General features: G+C 38.5%; 1 protein-coding gene across 3 annotated transcripts in view; it reads left to right on the top strand.

Annotated features, from left to right (window-relative positions):
- The first annotated feature begins 16,932 nt into the window (after positions 1 to 16,932).
- SPRED1 (sprouty related EVH1 domain containing 1) overlaps positions 16,933 to 26,966 on the top strand; it is a 63,177-nt gene continuing 53,143 nt past the window's right edge. For 2 of the 3 annotated variants that reach the window (XM_067296647.1, XM_013940438.2), the window contains exon 1: positions 16,933 to 17,257. In XM_067296647.1, the coding sequence (XP_067152748.1) occupies positions 17,226 to 17,257 (32 nt within the window). In that variant the 5' untranslated portion in view covers positions 16,933 to 17,225. The remainder of the gene's footprint in view (positions 17,258 to 26,966) is intronic. The other variant, XM_067296648.1, reaches the window with a different exon arrangement.

The raw sequence follows: 26,966 nt of genomic DNA, 5'->3' as shown, positions 1-26,966 counted from the left end.
AAATGACATTAAGAAAATGGCAACAGGCAAATGTGATCCCATACAATTTCCTCCCTTGCAGTGTGTGAGGGGAGAGTTAAGGACTTTGTGCTATAAGGCTTTTATAACTAGGCTACAAGCTATGTTATTACTGTAGGGTTGTTTCAGACCTCAAAAGCCTAATGATGGTCATGGCAAAATACCAGAATATAGAAGTGGTAGAAAAAAAACTAGATAGATGCCTTACAGGAATATTCTGCATTGTATGATTGCATGGCTTTACTGGCTTCCTCATGCAAAAAGCCTAAGGAAACATTAGTGTACATGCTAATCTTAGTGAACAGAGGTTACACACTCAAATTCTTTGTGAAGAAGTAATTCCTCTTTATGATTGTTAGGAACTCATTTGTTCATTATTTTTGCATCATAAAGCCTGATAGCTTTATATATCATATTTTATATACTATGTCAATAATATATTGCAGAGAAAGTGTGTCTAAAGTAGAAATGAAGATCTTCAGTGAAGCTGCTAAGAAAATATCAAAATTTTGTAGCTTTTTCACAAGTATTTTACTCCTATTTTCACCAATTCTAGTCTTCATGTAAGAATTACAGAACACATTGTTTGGAGGAAAACAAGATGAGATTTATAGGTCTAGAACACACATGGAAAAATGATTCACAGAAGAGGAAAAGTGTAGAAAAAGGAGAGAGAAAAATCTTAATCTGGGAAAACGGATTGAATGGGAAGAACAGAATATGAAATCAGAGAGGTGTGAATCCAATTCAGAGACAGTTTTGAAATTTATAAAGACAGCTTTAAAGTGGATACAAATATGAGTAGAAGGAGTCATATCCTGTAGGTTGGATCTTTCCTTAAAACATTTTCTGCAGACAAGGTGATCAGGAAAGGAATTTTACTTGAAATACTGACCAAACTTTTTAAGGTGCAGTCTGAGAACAATGATTCATGTAAAGAGCCTCCACAGGAATAACTATTTACTTATCCATTCTCATACTAAAAATATAATGTCAACAATAGAAAAACATAAGATTAGAGAAAAATACTCAGAGTTGTTCATCACATTGGCTGATGAACATTGACTCTTCTGCCTTCTGTGTATAACTTGATACCAAAGACTGTTTTTTCCAGATGGTGATTATTCAGTCAGCAATAAGAAGAGATGATACCATCATTTCTATTATCAGGATGGTAGTTATGTGATAATAATGATTTCACTCAGAAAGATTTGGTGACTCATCCAGAATCACGGAATGGAGTATCCTGATCAATCTGAGGGTGGTTTAGAAAGGGCTTCTGCATCTCTGTGGGTTTTGAGATAAAGTAGTATTTATTTATGCTCATACAACAAAGGGAATGTTCTCAGACCTGTTTCTAAGAATGACATCATGACTTCTTCAGCAATTCTGTGAGTAATTTGAAAGCAGCATATATTGTGTGTTTCTGTAGCTCCCATGAAAGCATTTTGATCATAAATGTATATAATTTTACATCAGCATTTTTGAAATCTGTCTTTTTTCATTCACAGTAGCTTGACTTGCCTAAGAATTTTGCCTTTGCTCTATTATGTTTGAAGAATCTTTGTAGGATTTGGAAAGGAACAGCACACATCAACTCCTGGACTTCACATTTCTTCACCTTATCTGTGAGCAAATGACAAAAATCTGTGGAAAACGTTAACTGGTGGATTTGACAATGGATGTTCTGAGAGCTACAGCAAGGCAGCTGAACCACAAGAGAACTGTTCTCAGAGGATTTGTTATGATGCTGGCAGAGCTTCTAGCATGTGTTCCTCTTAATATAAGTTATCACCACACAATAGCTAGCATATATTTAAGCAATGAGGTATGGTCAAGGCCAGCACAGGAGACAATAATAGTCTGACAGTTTGGGGCAGTCCCAAAGCAAATGACAGGTGCTCACCAATCCTGAAAGCCATTGATTATGATTCTACTACTAATGGAAAATAAAATAAACAGTCAACAGCATTGACATTATAGGAGGAAGGAAAAAAAGTTGCAGAAAGATTAAAGAACAAAGTACAAACATTGTGGTTTCGCTGAAACTAGCTGAATCCAGCTGAAACGTTCAGAGCATTAGCAGTGGAGAGTGGTTGCTCCTTCTGCATTTTCCAGGTCTCAAAGTTGTTTGTCCCAGGGTCAGGTCAGTTCAGGGCTGTCTTAACTTATATCCAAATCATGAGATCAATGGAGTATTTTGGTAGCAAATTATTGCAAAACTGTAAAGAAAACCCAATAACAATGTCTTTCCCCCAGAAAAGTCTCTTGCATTGTTGGGTTGGGCAGAAGTTGTCAAAAAGCATATTTTATTTGATCTAGAAAAATATGTTTTCTTTGCATTTGATATACACTCATAGCTGACATAACCTAATGTTTCTGCAGTAATATTCTTTTTCATTCTCACACCAGGCAAAAAATTGATCCCAAATCTTTGGTAGGTCATATAAAAAAACAGTAAAATTTCTAAAAACAAAATTGAAAATTCACAGGTAAATATAGGCATATTTGGCGGTTTGAATATAAGCCATATTTGTTAGAAAAGGGATAGGGTGGAAGATAGAACTTTCCTGCCAAAAGGATTCATATGATGTAGCACTTGAAAACACATAAAGTAATAGTAGGCCATTCACAATCACAGCCTGAAAGTCCAAGTTAGCTGTTACTGTCAATGTTGACTACATAAACTACAAAATAAGTAAAAAACAGAAAAAATATATTGCTGCGTGCTGTATCCAAGTTCTCTATTGCAAAATACAGCAGCTAATCTTTGAAAGCTTCTAAGTATTAAGTAAGAACTTTATCACCAGACCAAGAAAATTGCCCTTCTTGATTCTTTCTACCATGTTTTTGTCCCACTTTTTATATTCCTGGACTTTTAAAAACTTTTTGACAAATCTCATTTATGCTATAGGACAACTAACACTGAAACGCCTCACAGCAAAATCTTCCTGACGGTTTCAGGAGATCGGGGACATAAAACAGATGAATGTTTAAATGACTGTTTTGTTTGACTCCTCCTCATTCCTGGAGACAAATGCACTTTCTTTTTTCTGTTTTGAAAACTGAATTGTACCTATAAGAGTGCTGCTCAGATGGTATTTGAAGATGCTATTTGAGTAAAGGTAATTACTAGGTTCATTCAGGAGGGCATAACTGGCATACACCAGACACTTGGTATAATGAAGCCATCTCTTTAAGAGTGCTCAAAACCCAGTCATCATGGAAAAATTAGCTTTAGTCCAGATTCTCGCCTTTCTAAATATACCTTTTAAACTTCTTAATAAACTTCACATTTCTATGTTAGTTACGGGGAATACAAATAAGCCTGTTTTTACAGCAGGTTGTTGAAACAAGTCAAGAGAAACAAGTAATTACAGGGTCAGTATTAACCGTGAGGGCCTATCCTGATTCAAAAAATGATAACATGAATACTTGAATACAAGATCAGCCCATCACTTCAGTATAAAAAGTGACACTTGGAAGTGGAGATGGATTCATTTTATGATATGATCCATATTACTAAGAGCACTAATATTGAAATCATCCATGGATGTAACACCATTCATTTCAAAAGTTTCCAAAGAATATGGAAGATCGTTCTAGTATTATGACTAGTACTATCTCCTGAAAGAAATGGAAGCTTACTGGAAAACATCGGCAAATAGATAGTATCTCAAGACTTAATTGACAGGAACGTAAAAAGACAAGAGTCTGAACAATATTCTCAAAATGTATTTTCCAGTGGATGACCCTTTGCAGCTCTCTATGTAGTCTGTGTCCTGTGAACAGCAAGTTTCTTTGTAGTCAAGTGACTGACAAAAAAAGATTAATTGCTTTTACATTTACAATAGCTATTATACACTGGATTGATTGGAATTATCTGTAAAATATATGTCAATGAGCTGCTATCTCCATTGACTTCCAAGGAAATTTTGCTCTTTGATTCTGTCTTGGGACTTTTTAAATTTCTTTAATTTCCCAAAATACTTTACCAATCCACATTTAGTATTTCTACTCTTGTTGTTCTAAATTGATTCATAGCCAGTCAAGACAAATAAAGAGTTCCCAGCAATCTCAAATACATAGCATTTTCAGGTATATATTTCCTAGTAATGGTAGGAGAATAATGTGTGGTTAATATATTAGACTGAAATCAAGAGATCTGGAATCAATTTGTGCTGTTACCACAGAGACTCAGTACAACCTTGGGCAAATCACAACAGGGAAGAATATACAATACATAACTTTAGGCATCTGATCTAGGTGCCTCAGTTATGTCTGTGTATCTGCTGTATGCATTGAATAGATAATAATTTTAGGTGCCTCTACTCTCTATTTGCAAACACTACTGGACTTCAGTCGTTATTGGGTTATTCTTTCCTATGTGTATGTTCAGTGGCTAGCACAATGGAGCCCAGACCTTCGCTGAGCCCTGTAGATACTACAACACCACCATCATCAAAGCCTGACTAGTAGGTATAATAGTTGGAAGAAAAATTGCTGAGAAGGTCTATTAATTTATATACGTTTCATTTTTCAGGCACAACTGAGGCATGTGTTCATGCATTCGTATGCATATGTGTGCACATACATGTGTATGTCTAAATGGATTTACATGCAGGTGTCTGTGAATGGGTGTGTGTGTGTGTATGAAAGCTAAAAAACAACAGCACTTTACAGACATCTAGGAGATGATTGATTTAGTGATGGAGGAATTTCACCAAAAACACAGAGCACATTTCCAGCCATGTGTTCTGTATTGTACTTGTCTACATTTTCCATTTAGAATGAATAACTGGAAACACTCTGTCAGTATTCCAGATCACAAGAGGAGCAGTATGCTTCTTGACTACCACACATTTCATAAAGGAAAATATGCTGTTTGCTGTAGTGCAAGGCAAATTAGACTGAAGAGAAGGAATTCTGTCTCACCCTCCCCTACACAGACAATTTACACCTGAACAATTCAGTTATGCAGAAGCATTTTAATCAAACTCAGAAAATCAAGAATATAATTTAAAATCCCCTTGTCTTTCTTAGATAAATCAGAGATCTAGGAATTTCATATCAGACATGCTGCAGTTTCTGTGCATGATGGAAAGAATTAAAAATAGTTTCTAAAATCTGATTACATTTTTTGCATATTTGTGAATTACATTTGGCCATTTACATTAACCAAATGCTGCTCTTTGTGCAGAAAATACATGTACTTTATTATTTTCAGTGGCAGATTTAAAAAAAAAAACTTTATAGAATGTGGAAGACAAAGGAAATATATGAAACATTACTATCATCCATAATTCATTGACAACAGGGCCGTTTTTTGTCATACTTCTTCAAATGGTGTTTCCTACAAAAGTGCCAAATAAGAATAAGACCCTATTTTGCTAAGCACTATGGAAACAGAGATTAATCTTAAGGCTAGCCCTACGTCAAAGAGTTTACAATCTAAGAAATGAGAGAAAGCAGATAGTAGGTGTTAGTTTAGACTTTATGTCTTGCCTTGTCTACTGAAACTGTAAAGAATTATATAAATTGTTCTAGTTCTGATGCATGCAGCTTTGTGATTTGGAGATTAAACTAGAACACTGAAGTATGTTTTTACCTTACTGTTACAAGATGTATGTATTTGAATCTCCATATCTGAATGAACCTGACAACTTCTTTCTCACAAAGCCTCTTATTCTGACTTAAACAGTTTTGATTCAAACTTGGATCAAAGGGGAGATAAACTGTAGATTTTTTGATACCATCTAATCTGAATTCTAAATAAAATGAAGCATCAAAATTAGATCCTACTTTATACTTCATCTGAGTATGAATATTAATTATATTAATTGTGTGCCCTTAATTGTTCTGGAACGATTAAAATGCTCTCATATAAACCAGTGAATTGCCTGTAAATCTTAACAATCTAGGGAAAAACTCTGAAGGCCTGAAATGGCCTGAAATGAGGGATTCTAGTCTCTTTGACAAAAAATAAATTATCGCTGTCTCTACCTCTTCTGTCTACAAAATGCATTTAAAAATCTCAGTTGAAAAAATACATGCAGGAACAGTGGTCTACATGTCAGTTTACAAAGTGCACATTTCTCATCAAATGTCAAAAGAAAAACATCAAGTTGGAGTGAGGTAACTAGTGGGGTTCCTCAGGCACTGGTCTTGGGATCAGTCTTATCTGCAACTGTATGCATGTAGATGTCAGAAATAATGTCTATGGTGATGAGATGTACTGACAAAGCCAAGTGATCATAACAGAGCAGGATACTAGATAACTTTGAGGACTGGAGCAACAGAAATGAAGTGAAATTCTTTTATACAAATGCCAAAATCAAGCCTTTAGGACTAAGAAAAAACATCTTAATATAAACTCTGAGCTCCTCAGCTGGAAACAACTCAGGAGGAGAATGACATGTATGCATTAACCGGATACAAAATTATTCTGAGTTAACGATACTCTATAACCAAAGAAAAACACAAATGCATTCATAGGCTGTATCAGAGGCAGAGAAGGATTAATATCATTGGTGCACAGCCCTGGCAATACTTCATATGAAATATTTTGTACTTGAAGGTGTCAGGTATTTCTAGAAAACTGGTGAGTCATCATTTTACTCACAAATAAGTATTATTGAAATACATGTAAAGTAACTAACAATTATTTTGGTGCATTTCATTTTTGGTGCATTTGCCACTAAACCTGTGCACCTGACATCTTTGCACTAACAGATACTGCTTTAACATCTGATGGACTACAGACAGCTTCAAAATCTTTTCCATTTGTAGCTGTCTATGACGTCTTGAAAGAATTGATTTCACCATTAATAGCTAATTTCTCTCTTGATAGAGTGGTGAGAGTGGCGCAAACATACTTTTTGAGTCTGGCCTTTTTTAGATGGCTTTAGTGTGTCCTTTTTTCTTCGGAATCCAGTTCTCTCTGAGATCTAAGACTACCTTTCTATGGTTCACAGTTTTTGTTGTAATCAAATTGGCTGTAGGCCCAAAGCAAGCTGTGTGACTCAGTGACAGTTGCAATCAGTGCACCAGGAAAAAGACAAAGAACTGATACATTTGGAAGCCACAGCTACGGATGAAACTGGAGAGCTTTTCACAAAGTCCATTCGATGAAGAGCTTCAGATTAATACGGGCTTTAAAATATTAAATATTTAAATTATTAAATATTAAATATTAATACATGTTACTAAGTTGCTAAGTAACATGTATACAGCATCTAATGCTGCCAAAATTTTATTTAAAAAGTATTTAGTTTCAATTAGATATGATATTGTTAATGTCTCACATTAAAATGTTTCACTAGGTTGCTGTGCACTACAAGGCTCTTGTTTAGGAAAAGCTGAAACATGTTTTAATATAGGCAGGAGGATTATATGCTCATAAAGTTGCAAAGCAGTCAAAAATGTGCTTAGCTTTACGCATATGCTTAATTTTCACAAACTTCAGTGAGATTTAAATATGGGCTGGTAAGAAAATACTTTGCTTTAAACAAGACCATTTTCCATCCCAGAGCCTTCTTATAAAAGATAGCAAGTTTCCTATCTAAGATGTGAAGAATGTTTTGAAAGGAAAGATGTTATTCTAACAAAAGGTATCTATCCTTTTTCTTCCTATAGATGAGAAAAATCCTCAGATGCAGATTTCTTCTGTAAATTCTCTCAAACTATTAAGAAGCATTTTGGTAGCCTTTATGTGATCTGCTTGGGGAAACAATCAGGAATCAACATTGTGGGGAGGAGCTGAAGAATCTAGGGTAAGATATGGCCAGTGTTAAATAGTTACACCTGTTCTGCCCTTTCTGCAAAGAAAGGAAAAATGCACAAAGCATATGAGAACAAGTTAAAGATATCCTTGGATAGCTCTAACTTATGTAATAGTACTCCCACTTCCTCTGCTAGCAATTCATTACTTCTTCATGAACAGCAATCTACTTAAAAGTCACCCACAATCACACATATGAATATAGTCCCACTCATTTGCACATTTGTGTAGCGATTTCCTACAATATTACATTATATCAAGCTTAAAAAATGAACTTTTAAGGAAAAATGTAAAATATACATTTTAAATATCCTTAGGAACTCAGCAGATACATCCGTGTACTCATGTCACAAAGAGGGTTCAGTTACATAAAAATTGCCATGGCTCAGATTAGTTGTCCATCGAGTCTAGAACCTTGCTTCTGAAGGTGACAAGTACCAGATGCTTCAGAGGCAGGTGCAAGAAACCCCCATACTGAACACTTATGTAATAGAGAGGGTTCTTCCTAAAATCAGGCAGTTAGTGGGTGGCTTGTGCTTCACAGCAGGAGAGTTTATAATGCCGCAAAATGTTTATCTTCATTATGTAACTGTGGATGTGATTACCCATCTACACTCAGCTTGGGCAAAAAGTGCCACGGGGCTTTTAATATACACTACTAATCAGGAGCTTGTTTATTTCTCAGCTGAGAGATATTAGAGCAGTTCAGGATCTGAGAGACCCTAGAGTATTATACCACTTTGCCAGAATGGTCATTTTTTTAATTTTGGAAAGCGTTTGTAAGTAGCGTTCATTTAGCCATCTAAAAGTTGGGTGTCTGGTCTAAGCTAGTCATTAAGCCAGGAAATACATGCCACTCCAAGTGTTGTTAACTTGCAGCAGTGAGTTTCTAGGGTTACACATGATGAGTTTGAACTGGGGAAGTAAGCAAGAGGACCTTTTGCATCGAAACCGTCTTGGGCAAAAGAAAAATCTCTTAGGCAATTAGAATTAATAATAGCCCGAATCTGAAGTGTGCTACAATTCTAAAACAATATTGATAATCTCTGTTATTTAACAAAAGAGATAGTGATTTTTTTAAATAAAAGGATTAATTTACTTTATAATAAAGAGTGAGGAATTGAAACATCCAATATAAATACCAAAAAAACCTTCTATAGTGGATGCTTGATTTTTAAATTAATGTATATTGCTGTTTTAAATTGTAAGTCTCCTTCCCTGCTTAAAGCTTTTCTACAAGAGGCAGCATGCGTGTATAATGATTTAATTGAATTTGTTCAATGTTATAATCATAAAATTAGTTAACTTAGCACAACTCTGTGTGGGTCCTAGAATAATGGTATATACAGCTTAGCAGTCACACCGTTTGGCAGCACAAGTCCATTTTTAAGAAAAGAAATGAGTACAATAGAGAAAGACTCAGTTTTTAACATTCTTTTAAATGAAACAATTTTGTTAAGATGACAATAATAAGCATGGTGACGAAAGATGCTGGAGTAACTAGGTGATCCCAGCAGTGCAAGGCAAATTCTCTCTTTGCAATCCTTGTACTGTGTAGTGTATTTTCTGGAGTCAAGACTAGGTGCAGCTTTCGCTTGGGCTAGCATTCCGTTCAGGCCTTGCATATCCATTTCTGTTTTCTTTTTGTTTGCATTGGAACAGAAAAGCTTGAAAGAAAGCAGTTCTTCATAGTTATATATTTGTTTGACTCTCTGAAGTACCTTTAAAAAATAGTGGTCATTTCCATTCTCGCTTTTAGATGTGACAAAAGTTAGGGTGGAGCAAGAACTGCCCTCCAACGGAAGCTAAGTGATTTAATAAGCTACTTCCTCATGGCTGGACATACTAAGTGGTTGTGGAAATGCTCCTCGTCTATTTTACTGCAAAAGCAAGGTTCACTTAAACTCCCTTCAATGGTAGGTTTAGACTAACCTGCAGGCTGTGCACTGAAATGAATTAAAAGTATGAATACAATTGATCACAGTGTCTCAGCTGAATTATCTTCAACTATGTTACAAGCTCTTCTTCAATCATGCCATACAGCACAGATTTTAAATGAGTTGCCAAAGATCACACAACATGAGGTTGGTAAGGTTGGGAAAAGAACCAGAACTGCTGATCAGTAATTCTGTGTTCAGTGCATGAGACCACAGTTTCCCCTGGGCAACACATTTCTGCAGATGAAACAGAAATATGTCTCTGGTTCCTATTTTATATAGACTGGAATGACTGCAGAGAAGCTGTCCCCAGCTGCTGGCCTGCAGGCTCTGCTGCAATTTCTGAATATTTGGGGACTTTCCCTTTAGAGATTCCTTGGGCCTGACTTTCTAGGTGAAAATTGATAATGATGGGCCAAAAATGCCAAAAAAGAAACATATGAAAGATATTAAATTTAAAAGAAGGTTCTACATAAGATTTTTGTGTGATCTTCACAGAATATTGACTTTCGGTCATTTTCAGTGCACTTTTTCTGTATTCCTCCTCTTATTTACAAAAATTCTGGATTTTTTTACTGAGCTTCAAAGGAAAGGGCTGAAACTGTAAAACACTGGAAGTTTTCCCATTTGGCATTATTTGTCTGGGTGCACAGTGTGATTTAGCCTAAGTGATAAAAAGCAGCCCCTCCTGGCACACCTGAAAAATAATAATATCCTACTTTGTAAATCCACCATGCTTGACTTTTAATCACCCATTGACTATAGGTAAGTAAGGGGAGGAAAGGGGAAGGGATGGAAGAATAGAGGAAACTTTGATCCCGTCTACACTATTCTTTATTATACTCCACCTTCCTGAAGCTTTGGAGTGTAATCTGAAAGGACAAAAGTATTCTGACTGAAATTGTCCTCCAGCTGACTTAAAGCATCTAAATGATCTAAGTTAGAAGCATATTTGCTCTAGGCTTTCTATGCAGCCAACAAAGACAGAAAAGCATCTCCAGCAGATGATTCAAATCGTTGGTAGGCTTTTGTATTCTGTACGGGCAAATGCACCTCCTTCCAGCTGGATGACAGCAGGGAGCCAGGAAAGCCCACCAAGCCCCCATGCCATTGCATGTGACAAAACTCTATATGTGTTCCCAAACAGATACAAGGTGCACATCTGCGTATATTGATTGCAATTACACAGCCTTGAAAAAAGAACAGACTGATGAAGAAGAAGAATCTACAACTGAAAGAAACCATCATATCAGCACATGTAGAAAAGAGCCATCTTTGTCTTTGCCTCTACCTTTGCCTCAGAAAATGACTTGGAATTAAGTACTACTGCTTGAGTGAAAAAAACACAGTAAAAAATGGCAAACATACATCTTCAATTAAAAGCAAAATATTTTCTTCATCATATTTTCTGATTGCTTCCCCAAGCAAAAAAATCACTTATTTTTATCTGGATTGGTCCTGAATATGGCATTCAGCTGCAGCATTTGAGACAGCAAAATAGTTTTGAGGCCATGATTTCTCTTTAATTTGGCATGCACAAAGTGCCGCACAAGTGTCACCCTTTAGGATAGCACAAATCAGCACTGCCTCCATAAAAAGTAGTTTTGCACTGCCCATATTTCCTTGTTCCCACCTCTGTGTTATCCCTTCTCTTGGGCCAGTATGCATGTTTATCCAGTTGCATGGTTAATTGGACCTACTGAAAGACTAATCAGTTTTTATTTCCTAAACTAGTTTTAACCTGGTTAAGTTTCCCAATTCAGTTCATTGCTCAACACAGAAATATTCGTGCCAACAAGTAAGGTGCAAGATAGGGAAGGGAACGGAGTAGGAGGAAGCCAAGACTGCTTCTTTCAGTGCAGTGCTGACCTAGCTGGCTTAAGGCATACCTTAAGGCCAGTACAAGTTTCAGCAGTGTTGTGGAGCCATGATAATCTACAATCTCCCTTTTCATGCTAGCAGCCTTATCTGAACTTTGGGAAAATTAGAAAGGGGTCAAGTCTGATCATTATATACAAGCACTCAAACTGGAGCATATGGTTATCCCAAAACAGCATGTGAGTGTGCTCAGAAAGGATGGAATAAAGTTACCGAACAGCCCATATCTTAGATTACCACTACGAGTGGTACGCAGATCAGCCACATCAAAGGTACATCAAAAGCAGCTGATATATCTAAAAACGCATAAGACTTTCCCCACATCCTCCAACCCAAGCCTCTCAAACACATAGCAGCAATTGCTAGCTTTTTTCTATGTGGTATAAATAGAGATATATTATTCCAAATCCATAACTGGAATAATTTATGATATTCTGGTAATCTGTTGAGTCAGATCCATCTAAAAACCAATAGAATTTATATAATTTGATTCTAATCTGTTTTTGTGATTTGCTAAAAGTCATTTTTTGAGACAGTAGGGTCAAGTAGAACAAATTACTTTTATCCAGTCAGTATGCAATATGGGATTCTTGGTTAGAACTTAACAAAATCTGACTTTGCTGAAATACTAATATAGATTTAATCAGCTCAATTTAGCTAAATCCTTATTAAGATATGTGTAATGACCACCCAGTGTTAAACTCACACTAGGATTCTGAATGTTGTTACCAGGTAAATTCCCTAAAGACCTCTAATAATTTTCTTCAAAATGGACATTCATACTACTACCATTTTTTGTAAATGTTTCACTAGTATCTGGTTATGAAGATAAATATCACTGTTTTGTGGAGGAAAATTTCAAAACTACTATATTTAGGAGTTAAAAATTGAACAAAGAATTGGTCATTTCAGTTCTGCAGTGACTGACTAAGCTAGATGGCATTGCTTAACTTCCATTGATCCTATTATGGATTTTAAGATGTGAATGCCATGCCAATCAGAATTATGCAATCTAACCTCTTAATTCACCCTCCACATGGAATTCTTTAGCCACAGACTTGAAGGCCTGCTGCACTACATGGCCACCTGCTATTTCTTTAGAGATACGCACAAAGTGTAATCATTTCCAGGAATGGTAAATATGCAAAAAGGGCCACACGTACTGTGGATCCACATTCAGCAACAGCATATAAGAGCTACTGTAGTTCTGTTTTATCAAGTAAATGTATTTTGCAACACAGAGTGGAATGCTGCTTCATTATAACTACTCCTGGTTAACTGCACATTTTTAACACTAATATTAGTCATGGAAGGACAAAAGCAGATGAAGTTTGTGTAGGTTCATATGTGAAAATTAGAAAAAAAAAATTCTGAACACTAATTCTTATTTTGTTATTATTATTCTCCCATAGCAGTAACTCCGTTCCCTCCCCACTTCTCATTCAAGAGGGACTCTAAGGCTGAAGTCAGAAAATTTTTGCACTTCAGAGATCCATGGCTATCAAAATGTCACAGTGGGGCACTGGCATTGAGGTATAAATTAGTCTTTGTAAGGTGCAGCTAAAGTAAGTGTTGGAACAACAGCAATGTAAAATCATGATTTTTGACCAGCACGCACTTGCCCCATTCTATACCAAGTGTATCTTGTCTCTAGCTAAGGAGTCATCCCTATATTTACACCAAAAAGTGAGTACATTTTAACACCTGTCCGTTCTGGTGAAAAGTACCAGAAGCTTTCATGTTTTCAGATATTTTTTCCAGATCATATACAGGTGTTCCAGCTTTCAGCTCAGGACATTTCAATTGTAAAGTCCATAACGACAGAAAGCAAAAAACCACTAAGGATATACTTAAATCTATTTGAGTTTGTGAAACTCGTGAAGAAAGACAAGACCCCAAAACATTTGGTGCTTGGGATGTGAAATGGTCATTTGACTGTGGTTTCTGAATGGTGTCACTTGCTCCTAGTTGTTGGCATAGGCAGGACTCATATATACTTTTAAAATAAGCCATTTACATTAAAAACACCCGATTGCTTATTTCTGTTCCAAAAAGAACACCGTAAAGGCCCTCAAATCAACCGCTGCTTGGCTAAAGGACTCTAGTATTCCAGGATTATGTTCTTTAATTTTTTTCAGCCTGGGCAGGGGTAAAAAAAGAAATAATCAGGATTTCAAAAATCAAGACACCGACCAGTGCAGATTTTCTGTCCTCTTCATGACATTCAGATAAATGGACAGAAACTACTTGCAAGACTTCTGCTACATATATTGCAGCAGGAGGCTGTTTGCAGAAGCAGAAGAGCTAGCACAGGTGAAGAAGCAGTGAGCCTTTCTCCCCTCACCTCCCCCATGTAGTCAAGTAAAAGCTATAGGATGCACCTCACATTATCCATTTGTAGTTGATTTTATTCTTAATACAGACATTCTTGAAAACATTAGGGTTAGAAGACTGAAATTATTGAAGCTCTCCCTACTTGTGGTATACTATGAAACAGTTCATTTTATTCACATGGAAAAAAAAACATTTTTACAATAAATATATTTAAGGAATCCAAAAAAAAAATCAGATTAATACTTTTCCCTGGCACCTTCAGTTGTGCTTCAGTTGCTTCTGAGCAGAGCAGTACCACCATCTGACAAACTGAGCTGGCTCCTGAGCAATCCTGTACTGGATAGTATTAATCAAATTATCTTAATAAATTATTAGCTTATACAAAGTTAAATATGTCAACTTTGAGACCAGTAGAAAATAAAGATTAAATTAACAAGAAATCACATTATCTGCCAGTCTCAAAACAGAAAGTACTCTAAAAAAATTCTCATTGCTCAGTAGAATAGTATTATGTCCCTACAACTTTTAGTTTTAAAACACTTTTTTTGGATCCTATGATTCAAATACTCATTTTGATTCACGTCAGTTGTATTGTAAAAGTATTGTACAAAACTGAGTTTCTAATGTATTTTTAATATTAAGATGAAAATACGCCATGAATAAAAGATCCATTTGTGAGTACCATTTTAGAAAAAATGTTCTTACAAAACAATTACTAATTATTTCTCCAAAAGCCTCTCACATATGGAAACAAATATTATTATTGCATGTTTGAGATGCGTGCTACTTGAGATGTGTTAGAGAAAGTGTGATAGCAGTTTACTATGATTGTTCCAGTGTGCTTATGTTAGAACCCTTTTATAGACACATGGAATTTCTACCCATAGGAATATTACAATAAACATAAACTATCTATAAATAGAATATGCCCTTCCTTGCATGCTATATCAGATAAAAATAGATTTTGTTTAAAATGCCTTAACTAACAAAAAAAAGACAGACAGAAACTATCCATGGTTTCCTCACTACAACATTTTCTTACAAATTTCAATCATCAAGAAAAGGAGAAGTCTTCTGGAAAAAATTCTGGAAATCACTGCTGAGACCCAAAGACAAACTGCACTTTCAGCCTTGGGTAAAAAGGAAGATTTCTGTAAACAAATACCCTTGATAAATGCAACACTGCCCTGATTCAGCGCGTTCAGACAGATGCTGCAGGTTCGCAGTCTGGCCTATGGTGATGTGAGGCACTCCAGCTACTCTGGAAATGGTCACAACTCCTGACTGACGGCACGCTCCAGTTTCTCCCTTCCCTGGGAAAAGCCGCGAGGCAACATTAGTGGGGGAATCGGACACTATTATCTCCAAGGGGGGCGGCCCCACCTTTTTGGACAGAGAGGCAGAACAGCCGCTCTCTGCTCCTCTATGATACCTTAAGAGTTGGGAAGAAATCCAGCAGTTGCAGAAAAAAATGAAATGGGATTAGAGCTGACAGAGAGGGCTCTTGCCCAGTAGCTAGGAAAGGGTAAGGAGGCCGGGGGTAAGGAGTGTGCGTCAGGCAAGTGATGTCTCTTCCAGCGGTACCACAGTATTTTACTCGATAAATTTGGGACAAGGGGCTGCGTCAGTCGACAGGCACACATACAGAGACGAGGCAGGGGGGACTCAAAATCCAAGCAGCAGACAAAACCGCGATATAATCTAATCTTGACGGTCTGACTCATGATTTTCGAGTCCTTAGGGCTGGCGATATTGCTCCACTTTTCCGTCAGGCCAGGCAGCCTGTTTACCGTGTAAATTCCTGGAAAGGGGGATCAGGGCTGCGGCGCTGCCGCTGACCGCGTTTCTCTTAAGCAGTGATATTAGCGATAACCCAAGGGAATGAGGGATGGCTGCTCGCTACTGGAAGCGCGGCACCGGGACCCGCTGCGTTAACCCCTCGCACCGCCCAGGGGCGAAGAGAGGCTCTGGCGCTACTGCGGCTACATACTTAAGAGTAAAGCCACTTCGGTTTAAAAAAAATAAGTGAAAACTAGTGAAACCCCAGCCTAGGGCTTCCCGCCGCCCCGGCAGCGGCCGCGCACGCAGCGCAGCGCCGCGGCGAGGCGCAGCCACGGCCGCCAACCCGCCCGGCCCGCCGCGGCCCGGCGAACTCTTCGCCCCGCAGCGGCGGAGCGGGAAGGCGGGCACCCGCGCGTACCCCTCCGCGCCGCCGTGCGTGCCGGTGCGGCGGCCCCCGGCGCGCGCGGGCGGAACTACTTTCAGGAAAGCCGGACGCGGGGCAGCGGCGGGCGCCGCGCGGGGGCGGCTGCGGGCCGGCGCCGCGCCCCGGGGATCGCTCTCTTCCCTTCGCTCTTCCCTTTCCCCCCTCCCCTTCCCCGTGGTTATTTTGGCTCAAGCTGTGGCGGCGGAAGGAGCTTGAAGTCAACGCTTCCGCTCGGCTTTCCTGTGAGGAGGGGGCGGAGGCGGCGGAGAGGAGCCGCGCCGCGGCTGCTGCTAAGGGAGCTACCGGCGGGGCGGGAGCGCCGCCGCCGCTGCTGAACTTCCCCGCGGCTTCCTCTCGCCCTTCTGCCCCGCTCCGCGGCCGCGGGGGCTCCGCGCCGCTCCGGCCCGGCTGGCCGCGTCCCTTCCCCCCCCGCCTCCCTCTCCCTCTCCCTCCTCACACGAGCAGCCGTGACGCAGCCCGCTCCCCGCGCCCCCCCGCCCCCGGCGGGTTAAAACGCCTCCCTCCCCCCGCCGCCAGCCTGCTCCCTGCGCCCGCTCCCGCTGCAGCGCCCGGCGTCGCTGGAGGGCGGTGGGCAGGAGCGGCCCGCACTGCCCCCGCGCCGGCCGCGCCGAGGGACGCGCGGAAGGAGGCGGCCAGGGAGGCCCCGGCGCCCGGAGGAATTTCTGCCGCGGCGCCCGCCGCGAGGGGCGAGGGCGCCGGAGGGCGGCGGCGGCCGCGGGCGATGAGCGGCGGCGGGCGGCGCAGCGCCCTGCGGCGGGGAGCCCGAGCCCCCCCCCTCGCCCGGCCCCGCCGCGCCGCGCCCCGCTAGGCTCACGCCGGCGTCGTCTCCGCGGGCCGGAAAACGCGCTCCGGCGCTGGACAACCGGATCTGGTGTCTGCAGGATAAAGCGCCCCCCCGCCTCGCTGCCCCCTCGCCGGGACGCTGCTCTTATGCCGCTCTGGGCAGGCGGCCGCGGGGGCTCAGCAATGGTGAAGTTTCTGGTGAGTTCTCGCTGCGCCCTGGCCGCGTCGGTGCTGCTCCAGCTCCCTGTCGGATCACGGTGAGGAGAAAATGAGCGAAGAGACGGCGACTTCTAACAACGAGTAAGCACCGCTGCCCGCCCGCCTCCGCGCGCGGACCGCGGTCGCGCGCTGTGTGTGTGTGTGCAGGGGGGACACGCGCGTGTGTGTGTGTGTATGTGCACGGGGGACAGGCGCGTGTGCGCTGCGCGTTGGCGCTCGCCCGTGAGGAGCCCAGGAGCGCTGCCTTTGTGAGGGAGCCTGGTCTGTGGGGGCCGAGAGCCGACGTCCGGGGCAGCGTGGTTTCATTAAAACGCTGCCGAAAACGGTGCAGGTAGTGGTGGTGTCTTGGGGGGGGGGAAGGGGGGGGTCGGATAGCCGAAGAGATATCGGCGCATACCACCTCTGGTAATATCATTTACTTGTAGATATTTCACATGGAAGCTAGTGTGTGGGAGCTTCATCCTGCAGGAAACTGCTCCTGAATTTTAATTGGATGAGTCAGTCAGTGTAAATACAGATTAAACCTACCCTAAAGCCTCTTTTTCTTTTCTTTTCTTCTTCTTTTTTTTTTTTATGAGCACTTGGGACTTCTTTTTCTTTTTTTTTCTTTTTTTAAGAGGAAGGGGACAGTTCAAGAATCTTTTAATATTTTTAATGTGGCTGGTTTGGAGGCGCTCCAGAGGAGAACGTGTATGCGTGCGGGTGTATCTCTGTGCGTTTAGTCTGTCTTAAAAATAAATTTCGGGTGGGAGGAGATACATATTTTTCAGAAAACATCGGAGTTTTCTGGCATTGAGAAACAGAAATATAAAGTATTTTAGAACTTTTTTATTATCAGAAAGTTTAAGTGCACAGAGGTGGTTAAGGTTGATTACTATAGTCTCTGAGCATAAGCATAACGATTTGCGATGTAGGTATTTGCTGTAACTTGTTTTATGAATGATATGACGGATCATAATGCCAGACAGCTCTTGGTAATGGTAGAGGACCATTGTGTCCTTTGTCTTTTATTCTTTTAATAAACAGCAGTTTGATAAAGGGCAGATTGATAGAATAAGAACTGGTCTGGAGAAGAAGACCGTTTTTTCGAAAAGAAAAACGGATTTTTCATCTTAATGCATTCCTCTAAATAAAACATTCACACCTTAATATAAGCTTCTTAACGAAGAAGTTTTGATCGTTGAAGACGAATACTGGTAAATCCTTCCGGAATAAGAGTGCTTTAAATGCTCGGCGCCGGTCTGTGGGGCTGCGTGCACCGAGCGCTGTTTGGGAAGGTGAATTGCTGCAGTGTCAGTGGAGCTGGGAGCCGAAGCCGCCGCCATATTTTCTTTTTTGTGAATCGTTCTAATTTGCATACCACAATCTCCATTCATAAAAACCAAAAAAAAATTACTGTCACAACCACTGACCTGCAACAAAACCTACCCTGCAGAGTGTGTAAAGCTTGTTTCTTGTATGTTAGAGAATGGACGCTAGCAAGCGGATTGTGGGTGAGGATTTTTGAGGACCTGCTGTATTAAAATATGCTGTTCACTGCTTGTTGACACAGTTATGTGGGAAATATCAGCTCGGGGAGGTGCTGGGAGCACGTGATCTGCTCCATTCATAAAATACCTGGCTGTCCATTCACAGTGCAGTACAGTGTCTGCATTGAGCAGACTTGCAGTTTAGTCCTGCATAAGAAGGGAGAGACAGACAGACCAGGAGGTTTATCTTAGCGTGCAGTAGATAGGCAGCTTATAAGTGTGTGCATGGAGAACTTGCTGTAAAATTAGGGGGAAGATATTTTTATGGTTTGTGGGTTTTTTTTAATATAAAGGAGCATTAGTTCAGAAATACCTTTTTCTAATGCAGTCTAATGTTTAAGCACAGAAAAGTTTTATTCAGAAGATGTTAGAATATTTTTCCTTCCAGAAATAGTGACTCAGAAATAAAATAATGAAAAACAAAACAATTAATATGAACATGACTTCAAGACAGTGTGCTAATCACTTTATGGTAATATACATTTTACTGAGCAATGCATATGCATGATACCAGCATGGCAGAGAAGTAAATCATAATATGGAAAACAGACTTCATGGTTATCAAGTCAGTCATACCTAAGAAAAGGTTGCTTCTTATAAAATACAGGTAATGCATAAGACTGCTAAGTGCATAGAAATCAGCAATGAAATCTTTTTTTTTTTGTCTGTTTTCCTTGAGAATTTTATGGCAGATTAGGTACCATCATTTCTGTTTAACCTGCGCTGTGGCAGAAGAAATCTTTAACACAGGATAAGAGAAAAATATTTTAATATGGCATAAACTATTTAAAGGTCAATGCATTAATTTTGGCTTTAAATATTTTGAAATTATTGTTTAAAAATATTGAATTAAACTTAGTAATAAAGGATCACTAAAGCAGACAATGTAATTGCTTGATCTAGCTGTTTTGCAGTTGCCAGTGTTAAAACAGGGATGTTCATTGCTTGCAAATACAGTATTTCATTATCTTAACAAATTATACTAAGGTGGTCCTTAATTCTGTGCTTTTTGGAGTGGAGATTTTGTCATTAATGTAAGCGAAGAGAATACCTGAAAGATTTTTTAACCTTTACTTAAAATGCCAAAGGAAAGTTCACACCACAATATTCAGTGTGAGATAATTGTGTTTTATATAGAGCTAAATGTATATAACCTTAGAAAGCACTATTGACATCAGCACTTTTTCCTCTGTAGTTTTTTCTTTTTTCTTTTCCTTTGATTGTTAGAGTATCAAAAGCAGTTCTAACCAACAAATAAGAAAATATTTATCTTTTCAGTTTCCTTTGCTCTTTTGATATCATTTTTGGCAAAGATCGAATTGTTGTTCCTGTTTGGTGGATTTTGCACATAGCACAAGGGAATGCAACTTTAAATGATGGGAAAATATGATTAAAAATCCAAGAAACTGTTGGGGAAATTAGGCAGATCTGAGATAAATTATATTTAAAGTTCAGTGCGTATAACTTCATCAGTGTCTGATATTATAATTGGCCTTGAATTCATTAACAAATCTCTCATCATATAAGGGTGAATACGGGTACTTTGCAAGACATTTTGTGTCATTGTAGCAACCAGGAATATTCTGGTAATTGAGCATTACTCTTTGATTGTAAAACTTCCTTTTATGGAACAAGACATAAAGATTTGTGCTGTTTCGAGTGTGACCTCAGTTAATAATATTAAATTTTCAGTGTCTTTTGAAGTGTAGCGTGTGGTGGGAAAGATCAGTTAAAAAGCTGCATTAAGGTTCTGACTAGGTTTCTTCTCAGCAATGAACATATGAAAGGCAGCCTTATAAAATTCTTATTGCCATGGATGGATGGATTTTGTTGATGGTTTGTGATTGCTCTTGTAAAGATTTTGCTGTATGGTTTCATCAGTTAGGTATTAGTTAAATAAGAATATTTCTATACCTCTCCAGATACATATTTTTGTCAGTTTAACCTGGCTGATACAGAACAACCTCAAGTGCTGTTCACAAATATTATTATTTTTTAAACAGAGGTATTAGTAGGGTGCGTCAGCACATATGTCAATTTAGTGTTCATGGAACTTAATATAATAATGTCAAAACCTGCAGGTCAGCAAGCACTGTGGAAAAAAAAAAAAATCTTGACTTGCTGGCAGATTTTATTGCTGTCTAGAAACACGTCCAAATTTCATCATTAGGTAAAACAGAATAAATGTTATGTTATGTGGTCCCTTTATGATAGGGATGAATGACCATAGGATTAAGATGGAGTCTAGGTTGCTCCTGTTGAAAATTAAGAGCAATACTTTATTGGCGCATTTATTTATTCTCAATGTTGCAGGTGAGTTCTTTCTCTTCTTTTTAGTGAATGCCTGTGCTCACCAATAATGTTTTGAGTTGTTTTTACACACCGAATTTTTACAGATTCATACTGTCATATATTATTTTTTTTGCTACATAAGTATAGGTGGTAATATACTCATTTTTCTAGATAATTAAATTTAAGAGATTAAAGAAACATTGAGGGTATACTAATGTGCCTAACAACTTTTAGATTATGAAGTTACAAGCATTGTCAAGTTTTGATGATTTGAAACAGTAAAGCTGAATTAAATTTTTAAAAATAAAATATTTATTCAATATGTGCATATCTGTCTTGAATATTCATGAACATACTGTCTGTACTCCAGCTGTGTTTCAGAATTCCTTGTATTACTAATTGAAATACTGAAAGAGGAGCATAAAAACCCAGGAAGTGAAGCCAACTAGTTTGTTTTCAGGAATTTGGGGGAATTGTAACATATTTCATCAGACTAATTTTCTTTCTGCTGTTTAGAACATATATAGATGCCAAAATTCTTTATCCTTTAAAGAACTGGTTTAAAAAAAAAAGTAAGAATTTTTACATGCTTTCCTTTAATTAAAAAAAAAAAAAGCCTTCTAATCAATTATATTAAATCATTGCAGTTCTGATACTTTTTCTTTTTGAGGGACCATTAGTTTGAGAGTCCTGGGGAGTCTTTTCCAGTTTTATGAACTGCTTCTTGCTGTTTCATTGATTTTTGTGTCTCTCAATAATATTTTGAAGGTGATGTTGAATTTACATGTTATATAATCTGGAAGTCAAGAATTAAAACAGATTCACCTTGGCAACATTCCCTGATTACTGTGATACAGCAGAAAAATGCTATCTGGATGTTTCAACATACTGGAGCCAGTGATAATATTTGAAAATGGAGGAGGGTTTTCAGCATCTGTTTGTTTAATGTGCTTGAACTGTTAAAATGGTAGCGAGGACATCAATGTATGCTTCAAAAGTAAAGACATTTCTCAAAAGGATTTAATCTTGACGGAATCAGAAATCACAGGATTAGAGCTGAGGGCATTCCTCATGTTTTTTGGATAAACACTGGTACTTTTCTTTTTTTATGTGTTCTTTAACCACTCCTGTGCATACCTGGAAGGATCGTACGTATTGGTTAGTTCATTGGAAGCACCGATGATTTGATGGGGTATGATAAGCACCAGAAACAAGAAAGGCTTTTCGGATTACTGATGCAAGGTGAAAAAGGAGACAAAGGAAATATTATTTTGTTTCTTTTTGTGCTTTACTCCACTGATTCAAAAAGAATAGTGAAGATGCAGCATTTAGTGCACATCATCTTAAAATTGTGTTGTCCTAATGCTTAAACATGCGCTTTCCTCCTCTTACTGTTCTCTCCTGAATGGAACGCGCTGCAGCTTCCTTGTTAGGAGCTGCCATGCTCTTGATGTTCAGAGATCTGTCTAGTCCAGTTTCTTTATGCATATGTTAAAAATGAACTATATTTGGGTTGTTTTTCCCCTCTCAATTCCAATGTGTAACAACACTTGAGCACATAAATTTTAACTAGTACAATGTGATGCATAGTTACCAAACTACTGGAATTGCTTGTAAACAAAAATTAAATGCATTTGTCATGGTTCCTCAAGATACAAAATCTGCTCCTTTTTATTTCCCTTGAAAATATGTGTTCCTTTTTCTGAAAGCACTTCTAGTTGTGAAGTATTTATTTAGTTATTGGTGATTAGTGTGATACCAATACTCCAAGTGAAAAATCACTAATGTTTTTTAAGAAGAGAGAAACATTTGCAACATTTTTCATGCATTTGGATACTTTGTTAGGTGTCTTCTAGCCTGTGGTGGTATTCAGCAGAAATATTCTTCATATTGTTTTGCTAGGGAAGGAAGGGGACTGGATCTTCTTCCAATATGCTGTATTAACAAATACTTGTAGACTTAAGATAAGGCAATTCATAGTTTTGTTACTTTCCTGTATTTTATAAGAGGAGAAGAATTTGTGTTTTGGGTTTTCTGTTTGTTTGTTTTGCTAGTGTTTAAACTATGATCTAGTAAAATCTGTTGGCTGGTACTATTTCCTGTGGCTTTTGTTCATTGTTCATTTTGTTCATCCTGTTGTATGTGGTAACATATATGTAAACATGGTATCCATCCTACTTTAAAAATATCTATACTAGAAATCAGTCTTTAAGACCATGGTAGTTCTGAACAACATTTACTGGTAAAAACTAAGCAAACATTTTATGTGCATGTGTTATCCCATCTTTTCTGGCTTATCTTTTTTCATAATGCTCATGTTGATATTATCTATGGTATCAATTTGTTAAGAGAATATCTTATTTTCCCAGTTTCTCTGTCTTGTATGTGGCAAGAGAAGAATTGGGGGGGGAGCCATTTTATGTGGTGAAGAACAGAAAATGTTCATTTAAGTGAGTACTAAAATTGATTATAAATGTAGCTCCAATTCAGTAATTGCAGTCTTGCTACATGTAGTTACAGGCTGTGATAACATTCCCAATGCTCCAAATAAGGTGGGCAAAGTAAAAGAAATTGTTTCCAATATAATCATGATAAATGCATCTGTACATACAAGAGGAGCACAAGCATGTTTTCTATAAGAAATCACTGTCTTGTGATAGTAAACTAAAAGAAGGAAAATGTCATAGAAATTTAAGCAGTTTTTTCTGCATTGCTGACTGATATCAAACTTGTATTTATAAGAAAATGTTTCTAATGCATGCTACACAAGAATTCCCAAAACGTGTGATGTCATATCATCTAAACCACATCTTAAAATGAGGTGGTAAAGGTGATTCTTTTTCCAGATATATTCATTCTTGTGTTTGAAAAGTGGGACTACTGCCATTTGTGATTTTTTTTTGGGGGGGAGAGGGGGACAAGGAGGAGGATGAAGTCTTGTAATCAGTACCTCTATTTTAAAGAATCAAACATTTCACCTGTTCAGAACATTTAAAGAAGTGGCATAAGCCTATGCTTTGCTTCAATGTCAGTTTGTAAAAGCGGGCTTCATTAAAGCCTATGGAAAGAGTTGTCTTTTTTTTTTTTTTTTTTAAGTAACTCCAGAAAAACAGTACTGAATAAATAGGTCTTCCCCAAGATGATTTGACAGCTGTTGACAATTACTGTTTTGTTTGACTTGTACTGACAAGTTGTGACAGTTACTGAAGTTTGTCAAAGCAAAAATGAAATGGACTTACTGGTTTCAGTTTTAGGAAAGTGAAATGCCATGAATATATAAGTGCAGTGACAAGAAAAAACAAGCATTTCATTAATAAAACAAGAAATTACTGAAAGTTAATGTGTAGTTTGTTGGAAAATTGTTACCGAAACTATCTTACCTAAATAAAAATAGAATCGGTAAGATGCATCTCGATAGGGATTCCTGCCTGTGATTTGTCTTTCAGAAATAATGCCGAACTGTTGTGGTGAAGTGGTATAAACCTTGAGGGCAGAAGTGATTCCTCTCTCTTTAACCTTTGGATGGGATTAAAGAAGGGTAGTGAAAGGTGGGAGTGCAGAGACTGCCCCGATTTAGGAATTTTTATGTAGCTTCCTAGAAACTTTTCAGCCTCTCAGAACTGGTGCAGTACCCTGTGCCCCAGGTGTTTCTCTTTCTGGGCTTGGCATGCTTACCCATGCTTGCTCTGGATCGCAGTACAGTGTGCCTTAATGAGAAGCCTGTGCTTGAGGGAATGATCTGTGTATGCTGAGCCTTGAACGGGAGCAACTTTTGGAAGGTTTTTGGAAGGTGTAATGAGACAAATTCAGGGTTTAAAGTTGAGACCCAGACATCTAAAATGGGAAATTCTGTTCTTACCTAGGTAAGCAGCTACGTGCCAAAGCTGTATGTTTTTAATAACTGGTTACTGTTGTTAATCACTGCATTGGTCTGTGCTCTCTTTAGGACCAAGAATGGATTTGAAGTTTCCTAGTAGGGTAGACTGCCTGTCACTGTGTGTGTGCACCCTCTTCGGAGGGCAGTTATCCATGTTGTTACATTTCCATCTGCAGATCAAATGTTAGTGACCTGTATAGGTAAAGTCATGCAAAGAGGTGGTTTTTCTGTCTCTTTTAGTTTAATTTTGCAGGATTTTTAAAAACCTTTATGAGCAATGATGATTATTGGGTCTGCTGGTGGATAGGAGTGTGCCAAGAGAATGGGAAGTTGTAAAATTAAATGCTCAACAATTTTCAAGCTTCAGAACTGAGATCACTTGTGCAGTTATAATCCATGTGCCCAAGGGGTATGAATTTTGATGATTTTGATAATGAGGCAGAGCCAGGAATGTAATCAGATCACCTGGATTCTGCTCTCAAATCTTTAATGCTAGGAAACACCCTTTTTCTTTTTTCAGCCCCTTGCCTCATTTGCCATTCATCCTGTGTGTGATCAGAAATGAATCTTCTGATCTCACACAGGTGATGCTATATATATAATTAAAGACTATATATTAATGATTGTGCAAAATTCTATTAATACTGATATCAAAAAGCAAAGCAACAATCTTCTGACAAGTTTGTTAGTTTTTTTTGGGGGGGGGTCTGCAAAATTTTTTTTCTAGCTTTAGTATTTAGTCTTCAAACTTCAACTATGGGATATTTTGGGTATTAGTAGTACTGCTGTAATTCTGTCCAATGTTGTTATATGCTGTTTCTTATATCCCTTCTTCTAAGCTTGTTTTTTCGTAATCCTTATCTGAAAGTTGGATTTCTTTTTTTTTCTTCTTTTTTTTTTTTTTCTTTCAGTTTGGAAGCTCCTCTTTCTAGTGTAGCGTGGCAGCTATTTGAGGGAATAGTAAGGGTTTTTTTGTGTTCAACTTGCCTTTGCTTTACTTTCTTCTAAGGTGGTAATGATTTCTGTTACCAGAAGTCATGATGACATTATCAGATATGTACATCTAGCATATTAGCCAGAGTATCAGTCAGGCTGTTGACAGTTATGGGCATGTTTGCTGTGGAGAAACCTAATATGTGGATTGCAACTAAGCCCACAATTTTATGTGGTGCCATTTGTTGCATATCCTTCAGGAACAGGGTCATACTTAAAAATTCAGGCCTGTAAGTGCAGTTGTCATTGAAACCAATAAAAGTCATAGTTGCTTGTCATTTCTTAATCAGACAATACATTTTTCTAATTAAATCCCTAATATTTCCTCCCTTTTTTTGTTTTGGTTGGTTTTTGGCAATCGCTAGATAAATCGTATTGTTCTTCAACAAATTTACAATTTTCTGGTCTATGGTTCCTAAAGAAGTTGGTGAGAATATCTAAAATCAGATAGACTCATGCATTTGCTTTGTGCATTAAGACCCATGAATGCCCTGACTGAATCTTACTTTCTTTTATATTTCTTTCAACCTCCAGGCCACTACTTTGATGGATGTATAACCACTACTAAAATTGAGTATTGTGATGGTCTCTAGTACAGTACTTTCATGCTTTCTGTATTTCTGCTGAACTGTTCTAGTTTAAATTATCTTGTATTATCTTAGCTGCAGTCAACTTGAAACATCTTTTAGAAGAGCCCCTATATGCACCTTAAAATGTACGGACTTTGTTACTATGGTGATGGAGAAGAATTGTGCATGTTAACAACCTCATGTTAGGTAATGGAGGATTTGCGAGAATCAGTTAAGCGTTTGCCTGGGGCACTGAAAACTGAGCCCATAACCATACCTTCATCCTGACCTGTTCACTGTAAGGAGGCTGATGGAATCACGTTATGAGATTAGATGCTTCTCTGTTTTCAGGTTGTTTGGGTTTTGGTTTGGTTTTTTTTGGTGCCTTTTGGTTGTTTGTTTTTGGAAAGGATATCAGAAAAAAAGCTGGAATAGTGTTGCTTTATCACATGCTTTTAAGTATCTTCTGTCAAATACTTAGTTTGTTCTGCACTGCTTATTTTTAACACAGTGTGGAGGAGATGCTGGAA

Source organism: Apteryx mantelli, chromosome 4, assembly GCF_036417845.1.
Source record: "Apteryx mantelli isolate bAptMan1 chromosome 4, bAptMan1.hap1, whole genome shotgun sequence".
Classification (NCBI taxonomy): domain Eukaryota; kingdom Metazoa; phylum Chordata; class Aves; order Apterygiformes; family Apterygidae; genus Apteryx; species Apteryx mantelli.
This window is presented reverse-complemented; position numbering and strand designations above follow the sequence as displayed.